We start from the raw sequence: 13,063 nt of genomic DNA on the forward strand, positions 1-13,063 counted from the left end.
AGCCCGTGGCTCCTTTCCAGAATGTACTTCGCTGTTCTGCCCTGCGTGGTGGAGAGCCCTGTTGTCTTCAGTTTGGGTGGCTCCATCCAATCTTCCACTAAGAACAACATCGTTAAAGGGCCCCCACCCCCACACCCCATGGGCAAGAGGAGATCCCTCTGCTGCCCTTCAGAGGCTCAGGGACTGGCGAAAATCTGAGGGGGGCTAACCAGGTGAGCAGCCTGGGGATAGAAACACAAGATGAGGGCAGTAAAGTTGTGCTGATGGTACTGCAAGTCACAAACCTGAAATTTGGCAGATCTCACGGGGGCAAGGAGAAGCCACCCTGAATAGCTGATGTCTTAAACTGACTTCACAGTGAGCTAAACTATGAGAATGGTAACTATTCTTTATTACTCAAAATTGTTCGCCCAGAAAGCCTAAAAAAAGCCAGCCACTTCTGGTGGTCAGAACCAAATGTCCCCAGTGTTTTTGCAAACAGACCTGGGAGGGCCAGCTGCAGGAATTCCTGTGTGTTGCTGCCACTTTGTGGCCAGAAGCAGGCAGTGCGTGTGTTACCTGTTGTTGGACCCCCTGTGTGATTAAAGGTCTTTTACAAAGATTTTTCTCAGTCACCCTTTCCCTACCTGTATTCCGTCTCCAGGGCTTGTCCATTCTGCGTCTGTCACATCTGTACGTTGTCCTGTCTTTGACTCCAGGGTCACACTACCTTCAGGCTCCAGACCGATCTTGCTAAAATGTAAATCTGATTGTCTTTCTCTTTGTTAAAACCTTTTAATGGCTCCTCCTTTTCCAGGTTCTAGCACATCTCTCAGGAGAGCCCCGAGCCCAGCTCCTTTGCCCCGGGCTGCATCTTTGCATGTGCTCTTCTCTCTTCCTCTTCTGTTTAACTGCCGACACCTACGCGTTCTAAAGATTCATCTCCTGTTTCACCTCCTTCGGGAAACCCTCTGCCCTACATTAGATATTAGGCTCTAATCTTTATCGCAATGTCTGGCATATAACGGTTGCTCACTAATTATTAGAAAGGAGTAAAGGGAAGGGGAAGAAAAGCAGGCAAAGAACCGAATCAGCAAGTGTCCCTCTTAGGTGTGATGGAGCTCAGGAAAGAATGAAGCCCAGGGGGCCCCTAGAGCAAAGACCACCCTTGTGTCTGGCAGATGGTAGAGAAACTCTCACCTTGGGAAGCAACGCTTATTAACCTTCCCTGTGCTATTCCCTGTCTGCTTTAGCCCATCCTACCGCCAGAGTAATCTTTTTTTTTAAAGATTTTATTTATTTATTTGACAGAGAGACACAGCGAGAGAGGGAACACAAGCAGGGGGAGTGGGAGAGGGAGAAGCAGGCTCCACGCAGAGCAGGGAGCCCGATATGGGGCTCGATCCCAGGACCCTGGGATCACGACCTGAGCTGAAGGCAGACACCTAATGACTGAGCCGCCTAGGCGCCCCCAGAGTAATCTCTTCTGAGCATGCATCAATCATGATCACTTCTCCAACTCAAAACTCTTCGATGTGAGAGTTCCAGCTTCCTTCGTCTGGCAGTCCGGAAGCTCCCGGCATGACCCCACCTCCCCTGTATTTCACGCCTCTTCTTATACCTGCCCTAAGGACCATCTGAATGTGAGGACTCGAGAATTATTTGCTGATGGGTTGAATGACTTCCTTGACAGGCAGGATGGCAAAAGCACATCCTAAAATTTCAGGTAAGACCTCGGTTACTGCATGTCTGTGGGTGGAGCAGCTGTGTCGGTCCCTTCAGAATCATCCAAAAAGAAGGTATTGTCGTGTGCCTGCAGAGAGCAGATAGTCCAGGAGAAGGGCCGTGACAAAAAAATGCAGGGGACGTTAAGGAGCAAGACAGCAGAAGTGAACACATCACAGGGCGGTGTGTGATTAATTGCCAAATAAATGGCTCCAGAATGTGGCGGTGATGAAACAAGGTAGTGAATGTGGAAGTGCCTCTTGGCGGTAAAATTCCCAGTTCCAGGCTGTGCTGCGGCGTGCCCCTCCCTAACGTGGACCATGGGCCCCCCACCGTTGAACCCCAAGCTGCAGCGATGCCCTTGCACTGTTCCCTCCTCCTCCTCATCTCCCTTCCTTGTCTAACCTCTTCTTCCTTTAAAACTCTGCCCTCCCTTTAAGATTCAGCCTAGAGTTCCTCAGTAGACCTGCCACTCCCCCTGCGCACCTCCCCGCTCCCTTGTCCCCCAGGGCTCCCCACATGTGCCGAAGGGCAGCGCTGCCCGCTTCCCTCATCCCTCTGAGGGACTGTGTCTTTTTCCTTCCTGCTCCCGGCACCTGATAGAGCATCTGACGTGGCATACGTGTCCCTTAAATGTTTGTGGTTGATTGAAAGGGCTTAACACAGTTCAGGACTCGGTAAACCTCAGTTGACTTTACGTGGTTAAGACAGGAGTGTTGTGAGCGCCAGGGTGGTCCAGGGAGGCTCCTCAGGGCAAGTGGGAAATACCGAACCGAACATTAAAATGGGCAAAGCATAAAAAGGAATCCCAGGTGGGGTAGCTCAGTGTCTGTGACTGCTAACACCATAGCAAGGGAGCCCTGCAAAGCAGGGGAGCGGAGCAGAGGGTTTATCTCAAGGAAGTAGAGAGAATGCCCTGAAGGCGGTTTGGACTCCGCTGGTGGAAGGGAAGGCCTCAAACACAGGCACTTGGGTATCTGGCAGGCAGTGGGCGCCATTTATTGCTTTTGAAATCCAGTGGTGACTTAATCAAAGTGGTGTTGAAACTGGGAGCTGCCCTGTGGCCTTGCCTTCACTTTATATCACGGCTTTGAAGCTCATGGGGAGACCGAGAACGGAGGACCCAGGTGTGAAGCCCCTCTGTGATTTAATGCCTCACCTGTGAGGGGGCGGATCTTTCATAAAACAAAGGTTTTCCTTCTGGTGTTGTCCTTGACCTGGCCCTGAGCTGTTGATCCTTTGGCTCCATTCAGCTCTGCCCCGTTCCTCTCCCCTCGTGACTGGTAATGACCCGGAAGGTGGCAGCGCCCACACAGCAGGTGGCCTCCAGAGCTGAGTCACCACCCTGGGAACGGTGCCCTAGGGAGGCCAGCTTGGGCAAACCGGGAGCTCTCCGCCTTGTCGGGCTCTGTGAGGGCTCTTGGCGTGGCAGCAGGAGCAAAGGAAAAATGGATTCCTTGATGCATCTAGAGTGTCACTGAGCTGATAAGAAAGTGAAATAAAGCCCACTGAAGAACCAAAAAGGAAGTGATCCTAGTGGGAGTCCCTAGCTGGTGTCTTGGGCAAAGCACGAAGAGTTTTTCTCACAGTGACAGTTACGGCCCAAGGTGGTTTTATTTAAACACATCAAAATTATCCATTTACTGATGTCTCTAAAAATGGAATGAAGATAATTTTAAAATGATGTTTTAAAATTCTCTTTGAGCTTGTGAATTAAGAGAGCTTAAGGACTGAAACGGAGAGCCACGTAAGCTGTCCATATTCCAGGAAATGATCAAATGAGATGTGTAGGGTTGCTTTTTTTTTTTTTTTTACATTTCTTATTATTCATAGGTACTCTGATGGATGTTGTTTTTTAAAATTACGATGCTTTTATTTCATTCCCAAGGAGGATAAAAATGTACTGTTGCTTTTGAAAGGAGGTTTTGAAAAAAAAAAAAAAAAGTCTGGCTTGTTTACGACACCAATGAATAGAGATGACCTCAGTCAAAAAAAAAAAAAAAACCAAAAAACAAGTTAACTCTAATATCTCTCCTTGCCTGGCAGAGTAAGCCTTTATGGAGTACCAAAAGAAGTGTGAGTCTGACTACCCAGTCGTCATTTCAGCGGATCGGGATTTTCCAAAAAACAAAGCAAAAATCTCTCTGCATTATCACAACTGAACAATAATTCTTAGGAAATACTACCAGCTTACTCAGTTCCTATAGGCCATAAAAAAGTCTGGTGACAATTAATCAGCCAGTTGCCTGACTGCAGATGTCATGCATGCCTGACAGTGCTCTGTCATCGCTGTGAGCTTTCAAACTTAGAGAAAGTAGCATCCCATTTATCGCTTTTTGGGTATGGAATTTTTTAACTTCAAGGTCGATTTTTTTTTTTTTTTTAACTTTACCCGTCATGTGCCCAGTTAATTCTTATACAGCTGAGTGTCTCTGAAGGCAAAAACCTAACCTGGTCATTTTCTTGAGCAGATTGTCCTCTGAGTTTCTAGGTAGTATGCACATACTCTGTGACCTCCCTGGGGCCCAGACAGCACTCAAGTTCCTCCTTTATTCTTCTGTTTACTTGCCATGAAAAAAAAATTTAAATCTAAAAAAAAAAAAAAACTAAATCTAATCTAAAAAATTAGCCACAGAAAAATGTGGCACATTAAAAGCTTTCCTAGTTTTTTTGTTAGACAGAAGGATTGAGGCGGGTTCTACTAGAAACCAGAAGTATATGCTGATCCCTACAACCTTTGTGATTTCAGATCGATAAAGGCTGCATCCAAATGCATTTAGAGGTTAGAGGTCCGTTGATTGTACTAGAATCCATTTCAGTCAAAAGAATGTCTAGACTCACTGGGTTTGGAATGCAGTTTAGGGGAAGAGGATTTTTTAAGAAGTTGTGTATTGATCCTCTGACCCATGCGGGGTGGGAGAACTAACCTGCTTTTGGATAAAGGTTGCAAAAAAAAGCCAATCAGGTGAACATACAGAGAAGTTAATGAGCATTCAGCACTGAGATAGATACGGATGCCCAGCCTTTCAGAAAGGTGCGTTAATAAGACCAGTGTGACAGCAGGAACCATCGAAGCCATTAGAAGGTACTTGGGAAGCACTCGGGTGCTGATGAGTTAAAAAGGCAGAGACATCCAGTAAGTGAGTTCCCGCCTGGGCACGGATTTGTTTATCCTGCCCTTCAGAAGTCGGAGCCAACATTCTTAATGGTTTTGAATGATTCAGAATGTTCCTCTCTCCCCACACACAGACTTACGACTGAAACCCCTTTAGGTGAGGTCCAAAGCAGAAACCAGCCTGACACTTCCTGTCATATTTTAGAATCATCTTATTTTAGAGCAAAGGGCAGACGATCAAATACAGCTTCCTTGTTTCAGAGAGGAGACTGAAGCCCTAGGCTTTGGTCTGCCGGAGGCCGCAGAGCTGAAGGAGAGGCCAATGTGCGCCCGGCCTCCTTCCTCGGGCCACACAGCCCCTCGTCCGAGCCTTGGGAGGAGGCTCCTGTGTGCCTTTGACCTCCCAGCCAGGAGAGGCCACTTGCCCTTTGAGGAATGTTTAGAAAGCTACTTAGGTTGGAACAGAGAACTTCATTTTTTTACAAAACGAAACAAATCAGTTATTTATTTGTCATCAGCAGCTATTTCAAAATGTCTTCTGTCAGAGTTGTGAATTTATTAGCTCCTGGGCGGAAATAACAATAACATTTCTATCTCCATGCCAAAGTAAGAGACCTGATACACCTCTCTGTCTCTCTTCTTTTTTTGGATGAGAATTCACTTATGCCACACTAGATTGTAATAAAACAAACTTTAAATCCTTCCCACAGGAGAAAGAATTGAGCAATGTTCTGAGAACATGTTGTACTCTTTGGGGTACTGAGTAAGTGTAATACTTAGAAGATGCTCTGGAAGCTTGGAAGTGCCTCTTGGTAGTAGAGTAGAGGAGGTGCAGTGGGGGAAGAATGGGGTAGAGAAGCAGGACAGACGGGAGAAGGAGGGCTTTGGAAGGGCAGCTGGTGCGCCCTCCTCCTGCTGGGCGGAGGACTCAGGTGTCCAGAAGCCCACTGGAAAGACTCGTTTCCCCAGAAGCCAGGGTGTGAGCCAGTGACCCGTCCTCGGGAGAGCCGGAAAAGCATAGGGCAGGCAGAGGGCAGGCAGGTCACCGCGCCCACCACGCCGGCTCTCTCCTAGCAGCTTCCCCAGTGCGAAGGAAGAGGATGCTGCCTCTCTTTGTAGAAGGGCAACAACGTGAACCGAGGGGTGAAAGAATCTATCCTAAGGGGGAAAAGCCAGTCAGAGAGCTGGGCTTTGCACCAGATTCCTGCCCTCAAGCCCTCCTGGGGAGCAGATCCTGCACCACCCCCTGCCCCCGCTTCTTCCAGGAAGCAGTCAAGTAGCTGTCATTAATTTCATTAATTGCTTTGTTACGTTAATGGCATGATTATTACAACACGCATTTGCCCTAAGAGTGTAAACTATAATATGTCATAGGTGAAGCATCTCCCAACAAGATCTTTGCATAGGAGGGAACTGTTCTTCATCCTAATAATAGCAAGGGCCACTCTTTCCCTCCTTCCTGCCCATGGAGACAACGTGGAGGAAAAATCATTCGTGTTTAGCTTCTTAGCATGATTCTGGACATCAATAACAATGCCTCTTCCCCCTCCCTGAGTGATTCGACAGGCATGCGGGCCGTGCTTTGACTTAAATCCACCTCGGATTTTTTTTTTCTGGCTTTGTTATATTTGTGTGTACTTAAAAAAATTATCACCTAGCAAGTGTTTGAAATTTAAGCCATGGGTAAAATGTTCCTAGCAGAAAATTACACAGGAAGCTGGAAAAAAATGGAATAGAAAGCAGCTTGTGCTGTTTTCTTAAGACTTTTGTGTGCACTCTGGATGAGCATGCCCCTCACCCGCCCTTGCTGGTTCTTACTGGAGCTGGTACTGGATTCAGAGCCCTCTTGTGGGAGGCGGGGGGACAGGGGAGAGGGTGTGAGAGCCCCCCTCCCCTGTGGTTGTTCTGGGGCCGTCCTAGTGAACGTCCCCGGCACTCGCAGGCATGTGGAAATGGCCCAGCTTGCGTGTGCTACACCTCAGCGTGAGTGTTGGTCAGCATCCTGGGACATGGTCCTCTCCCTCTGGCCTGCTAGAGGCTTGGGGTCAGGGAAGGGCACTCCTCTCCCACTGAAAGGCATTTTACAGAGTATCAGTCAGTGTTCTGTCCCCAGCCAAAACTGCATTCCAGACAGAGGGGTGCCTGGATACCTCTTTCGTCGAGGCATCCTGAGAAAGGGGCTCCCAGCCCCTCTAGGAAACCCACGGGAAATGACCACCTCCATCTCTTCTCGCTCATTCCTCTGTGAGACGGAGAATGGGAGGCCTTTGGGAAGGCTTCTCCTGACCCCAGAGTCTGGGGCCTCCCCTGTGGCTCCCACAGCCCTCGGAGTTTCTTGTCTCCTAGTACCTATCCCGTTGTCTTGATGCTTGCCTGTTGACTTGTCCGTACCCCTGCCAGCCCACCAGCTACCGGAGGACTGCTACCTTGTCCTCCCTCTGTGCTCCAGTGCTTCCCACGTGCTGGGTCTTAACAGACATCTGTGTCTCCTGCTCGTCCTACATTTCGTGTTTTTTCTCGTGCCATCCCTGATCGCCAAACTCCCACCATGAGTGCACCATCTCTCTCTCTCCCCCTGTGCAATCCAGTGTTCTCTCAAGTGCCCGCAGTCTCACTCCCCCAAGGTCCCCCTGCCAAATGGCAGTGGCTTCCCCAGTCTCATCGATCTTGACCTCTTTGCTGCGTTTAACACGATCTACTGTCCCCTCCCTGAAACCCTCCCTTTTTTTCCAGCTGCTCAGACCACCCTGCAGAACCCAGCCGAGGCCCCTTTCCCCTGCAAAGTCCCCGGACTAGTCAGCCTGTCTCAAGCTCATCTAATCCTAGATGATCCTTGTCTCTGTCAGCATGACTTCATTCCACAGCTAAAGGTCCCACACAAGTGTAGTCCCATCATTTACTGAGTTATTTTTCTAGCAGTATCTAGCACAGCGCTTGGGCTCTTAGGAGGCCATCAGGGAATGCCAATCGATTGATTTTTAACAGATCTGTTTTTATCAGTAGTGTTGAGCAGGAACTCGCAGCTTTGCCACATTGCTGTTGGCTAGACCCTCTGTGAAGGATGTGCCTGGCCCAGTGTGACTCCCCACTCCCATACTGGAGCCTCCTGTGTTTGCCCTGGAGCACGCCATTTCCCTTTGGAGTCCTGTTATGCTCTATCCTCATCTATTTATGTGTTTACTTACGCCAGACTCATCTGCCTTGTTTGCACTCATACCCTCTGAGTCTCATACAGCTCCTGGTACATCGTCAACTCCACGAATCGGTGGTGCAGGAATAGGCAGATGGAAATATTGGAATATCCTCATCTCAGTTTCAGATTGTATGTCTTTTACTAGACTCTGGAATGCCTGTTGGGACATCCTTGGCTTATATTATCCTTTCCCCTGAGAGAAGTCCCCGGACCCACAGCCTCTGTGTACTGATGTCCAATGTTAGGTTAGTCTTCCACACCACATGTAACACACTGATTGTATCTACCTTTGGAAGTTGTATCCAAAATGTTAGATGTGCTATCCCCTCCCAGGGGAATGTGGGAGCAGGGTTAACATTTATTGAAGATCTACGTACCTTGTGTTTTATTTGAGTCAGTTATATTTTCACAACTCTGAGAATTAACGTTACGAATTGCACTTCAAATATGAAGAAACCAAAGCTCAGAAAGGGGTAAATTGCTTGTCCAAGATGTGTAACAGGTGACTGAGGGAGAATTTGAATCCAGGTCTTTCTCGTCCCCAACCTTATGCTGCTTGCCTCTATTTCCAGTTTAAATGTGCCATTAAATGGGCAGTCACTTCATTGCGTTTGACATTAAAAAGGCAGCTGGGAGGGGAGTGGGGGGATGGGGTAACTGGGTACATGATGTAACGAGCACTGGGTGTTATATAAGACTGATGAATCGGGGCTCCTGGGTGGCTCAGTCATTAAGGGTCTGCCTTCGGCTCAGGTCATGATCCCAGGGTCCTGGGATCGAGCCCCACACCGGGCTCCCTGCTCAGCGGGAACCTGCTTCTTCCTCTCCCACTCCCTCTGCTTGTGTTCCCTCTCTCACTGTGTCTCTCTGTCAAATAAATAAATAAACTCTTAAAAAAAAATAAAAAAGACTGATGAATCAGTGACCTCTACCTCTGAAATCAATAATACATTATACGTCAATTAATTGAATTTAAATTTTAAAAATTAAAAAATAATAAATAATAAATAGCGTGTATTAACTCAGCGTCATTAACTCAGACAAGCAGGGGCTGGTGAGGAAAGGCAAAGATAAGGAAAAGATGTTTATTGGGGTAGGTTTGATTCTAAGCAGGGATTGATAGAGGTCTGCTTCTAAGACCTTACAGGTTTAGGGGGATGACTCCTTTGGGGGCCCTCTGGGACCAAGGCTGTCCTGTTGAGAAGGCAGGTTGACCTTTGACTCCCTTTCAAAAAAGCTGCAGGAATCCCAGTGGTAAGCGTGCTCGTTGGCAGCCGCTCTCCCCTGGGGGGATAAGGGGCTAGGTTTGGTACAGGCCTCAGCCCTGCACTAGATTAGAACCACCAAGAACCACTGTGAAAGGCACAGATTTCCAGTGCTCATAAGGGGAGGGGAGGCAGAGGTGCTAGAGGGAAGCTGAAAATGCATTTATCAAACTGCTGTCCTCATAGTTGAGAAGCCTTATCGCTAACTCCTACAGTGTTCTTAACCAAACCTTTCTGTGCTCTGGTCTTCCCATCTGTAAATAATGCACAGACATCTGAACCTGAGGAGGCTGCAGGTGCAGTGCTCACAGAGGAGGCCTGGCAGGGGTGGGAGCAGCATGCTCAGAATCAGGCCTTATCATCTGCATTTATAGGACAAGGTTAGTTAAAGCAGGACTTCTCAGCAGCTCGAACGAACTATTCCAAATGCTTTTTCAAATACTGAAAAGTTCCAGAAAACCAGCAGCCTGGCATTCCTCACAGTCTGGCCTGCATCTCTGTTACTGTTGGAAAAGGGAAAGCGCCCCTCTGATTTTGGGTCCTGTCCTCATTTTTGTCATCGGACAATTGTAGAAACATGCTATTATTTTACAGCAGTATTTAAATATTTCAGAATCGTGTGTGATCTAGTAGTCCACATTGGTTTGAGCTTTATGTTTACCCTGACAGATCTTCCTTCTCATTTGTACTTCTCCAGTTGAATTTTTTTAGATTCATTTTTCTGTTGCAAGACAGTGTTGAATATAACTACAGTTTCTCTCGACCATTTCTCTTGTCAAGACCTCTGTGAATTTCAGTCCCAGCTCTCAAGAATGCTCCCACATAATAGGTCCCCGTTTTGATGGCATCTTCAAGTGTGCACGGGCAGTCACTTAGAGAACACGTACAGGAACACTCGGCTTAAAGAGCACACCTGTGAACCACAGTGGGTTTCATTCCCCCCTTCGGCTCTGATGCCTGGACCTAGGCCGTCACCCCATCCGCTGATAAGCGCGGCCTGCTCTGTGGCCCCAGCTGTGTTTAAGCTCCTCTGTGGAGGTGTAATCATTAACTTAGACATTGCAATAGGTAGTAACTTGACGAGACTTCTCTTCATCACACTGCTGAGTCACCGTGCCTCTCGCAGGGTGCAGTGTGAGCTTGTGGGATATAAGCCCCTCGTGAGGATCCCTCCTTGGAGCTCTTACAAAGGCACTCCCCGCCCCCCCACCCTGTGCTGTGGCAGGTCCCATGTCAGAAGACTAAAGTGCCCTTGGATGATTGGCTTTCAGAAGCGAAGACCTCAGATGGGCTTCCTCTCCTGTGATGTGGTTGAAAGGTGCATTCCAGCTTTAAAGTCAGACCACGGAGGGGAGAAAGTCTTGCGGTTTCAGTTCTAAATTGCCCTCCAGCGGCCTCTGAAGCCGTGGGGTGGTACCTCCAGGCTAGTGCTGCCCTCTGCTGGCCTTCTGGAGACTGTGCTGTGCATCGTGAGGATGCGGAGTCAACTTGTAAAATAGAAAGTCCGCTGGGCAGGGTGCTTTTATGGCTTCTCCTGTGATTGGAATTAGAGGCTTATACCATATATTATTTTGTATGACATCTCGCTGAGCAAACCCTGACAGTCTGCGAAATGCATGGCTTCGTGCCGGCAGACGGTTTCCATAGCAGCGGCCACCCCGGGACAGAGAGAACACCAGCCTGAGGCCCCTCACGGCACAGGAACTTCCCCAACCTCTGTGTCTTAAGCAGGAAAGAGAAGGTGCTGTTTATTTCTCATTTTTTAAAATTCATCTCTTTAGAACATTGGTGGGAGCAATAAGAGAAAGCAACTGACTTTTACTTCCTCTGTTGCTCTGGGATATTTCCTAAGCGTTCACACTGTCATCTAAATTCCAGGTGCCGATCTCGTGAACGAATGCCTCCTGAGGATTTCTGTGGTCTGGAAAATATCTGTCAACAGATTGCGGTTACATCTCTGTGTAAGTAGAGGCTTGTGCTCATAAATCAACCTTAAGGGCGTTCTGTTTTATTTTGCTCCTGGATGGTTCCCCAGTAAAATCGTTTTAAGTGGTCATCAGCATCTGATCTCTGTACCTTTTTCTCTTAAACACTCAGCTCTCGATTTACTGTTGGAAAAAGTCTATAATATGAACTTATGCTTTTTTTTTTTTTAATATGAACTTATGCTTAAGAGCAAGGGTATTGATCCCATATTCGGGTCTGAGAATGGGAATAGGAAAAGAAGTTAGAAAATACTAAAAATACTCATTTCAGTTAATTCAGCTGGAGATGCCATTCCGGACATCCCAGGGCTTCTTTTCAGATTCGAATATTCTCCAAACACCCCTGTAGCTAGCTACTCCGGAATGCATCCACGTACAGCAAAACGGATGCAAGCTGGATCTGTGAGCCCTGTCATTACCCACTGTGACAGATCTCTTAGACACATCTCTACTCACTGTGTGCCAAAGGAAGAGTGATTTCTTATTTCTGGCATCATAGCCGTCGTTTGCTGAATATTGACTGTGCGCGTTTTCTAGCTCACGTTGCTTTTCCTTCTGTATCTTACATCTCACAACTTTGTGCAGCAGGCGCTGCCATTACCCTGATTCGACAGGTGAGGAGGCCTGAGGCCCAGGGTCAGAGTAACTCACCCAGGGTGGTGCGGGGAGCTCACTAGTTGCAGAGCTTGACACCCCATCAAAAGGTACTGCACGGCCCCTCCCACCCCACTGCCTGGCAGAAGGAGAAACGGCTGGGCTGAAGTTTGGAGACCGCATTTTAGCCCTGTCACAATCGCATGCAAGATCTGTTGGACTCGCCCAGCGTGCTCTAACTTGAGCTTCCTTGAGCTAAATGAGAAAACAAAGCTTCCGAGAATGTGTGACTTGCTCCAGGCCACACTGCAAATCAGGAATGTGGCCGCAGGTCCCGGCCCCCCGGCCCTTCAGTGCTAGCCAGGTCCTTCGCGTTTCCAAGTGTTCTCCTCCCTGTTGGTGGGCTGTCTGGTGCTGCTTCTGCTAATCGGGACCAGCGCTGGTTTGACTGATTTGCTCATGAGCTCCTTGATGAAACCCTGGAACTTGGAGCCAGTGTGTGCTCAGAGGTCCAGGCGGCCATGGAAGACGAGCCGGGACAGCGTCTGTAAAGCACTGAGCAGGAAAGAATGGGCTTGGAATCGGGCAAACCCGGATTTGGATTTGCCATTCAGAAGCTTTGTGACCAAGAGCAAGTCACGTGCCCTCTTTAAATCTCTGTTCCCTCACCTGGAAAAGGGAGATACCATCAGCCTCGTTCGTTGGTTGCGAATGTTGAGAAGATGCACAGAAAGCACGAAGCACAGTACCTGGCACAGAGGAGGGAGGCGTTCCAAAAATGGAAGCTATCATTTCTCAGAATGCCTTCCCATCTACCTGAGGTTATTCTGGCCTTTACCCTGGAAAGGCACTCCGGAGTTCTGACCCATCTAATGAAATGACAAATATGTGTGTAGTGCTTTAAAAATCATGGACTGTTTCCATGTACTGAATTCCCCATGACTCTCACAACCACTCTAGCATACGAAAGTGTATCTCCATTCTCTAGCTCAGGATACCAAGGCTCAGAAAAATTCAAGGATTGCCCAAGACCCCATCGTTCATAAACAGCACAGCCAGGACTTCAACCCAGAACCACAGCCCCAGATCCTGCCTGCACCACTCATTCGTCTGCTTCTTGCAAGAAAGCATTCTTTAAAGGCGTGCAAGTCAACAAGAGAATGACTTGGAACTGAACGCCCCAGCTATGCCTTTCCAGTCTGGCCTA

At 48.2% G+C, this 13,063-nt stretch overlaps 2 protein-coding genes across 2 annotated transcripts in view; both read left to right on the plus strand.

The window, feature by feature from the left end:
- The window catches only part of COPG2 (coat protein complex I subunit gamma 2), a 273,829-nt gene that overhangs the window by 51,306 nt on the left and 209,460 nt on the right, over positions 1-13,063 (plus strand). The gene's annotated exons all lie outside the window — the stretch shown is intronic.
- LOC145716372 (uncharacterized) overlaps positions 1-13,063 on the plus strand; it is a 40,512-nt gene that overhangs the window by 18,369 nt on the left and 9,080 nt on the right. Inside the window, exon 2 of the mRNA XM_081799652.1 lies at positions 11,156-11,238. Coding sequence (XP_081655778.1) covers positions 11,156-11,238 — 83 coding nt within the window. The remainder of the gene's footprint in view (positions 1-11,155; positions 11,239-13,063) is intronic.

The sequence above is a fragment of the Leptonychotes weddellii genome, chromosome 12 (genome assembly GCF_054177405.1).
Source record: "Leptonychotes weddellii isolate Sample4059 chromosome 12, ASM5417740v2, whole genome shotgun sequence".
In the NCBI taxonomy this organism is placed as follows: Eukaryota; Metazoa; Chordata; class Mammalia; order Carnivora; family Phocidae; genus Leptonychotes; species Leptonychotes weddellii.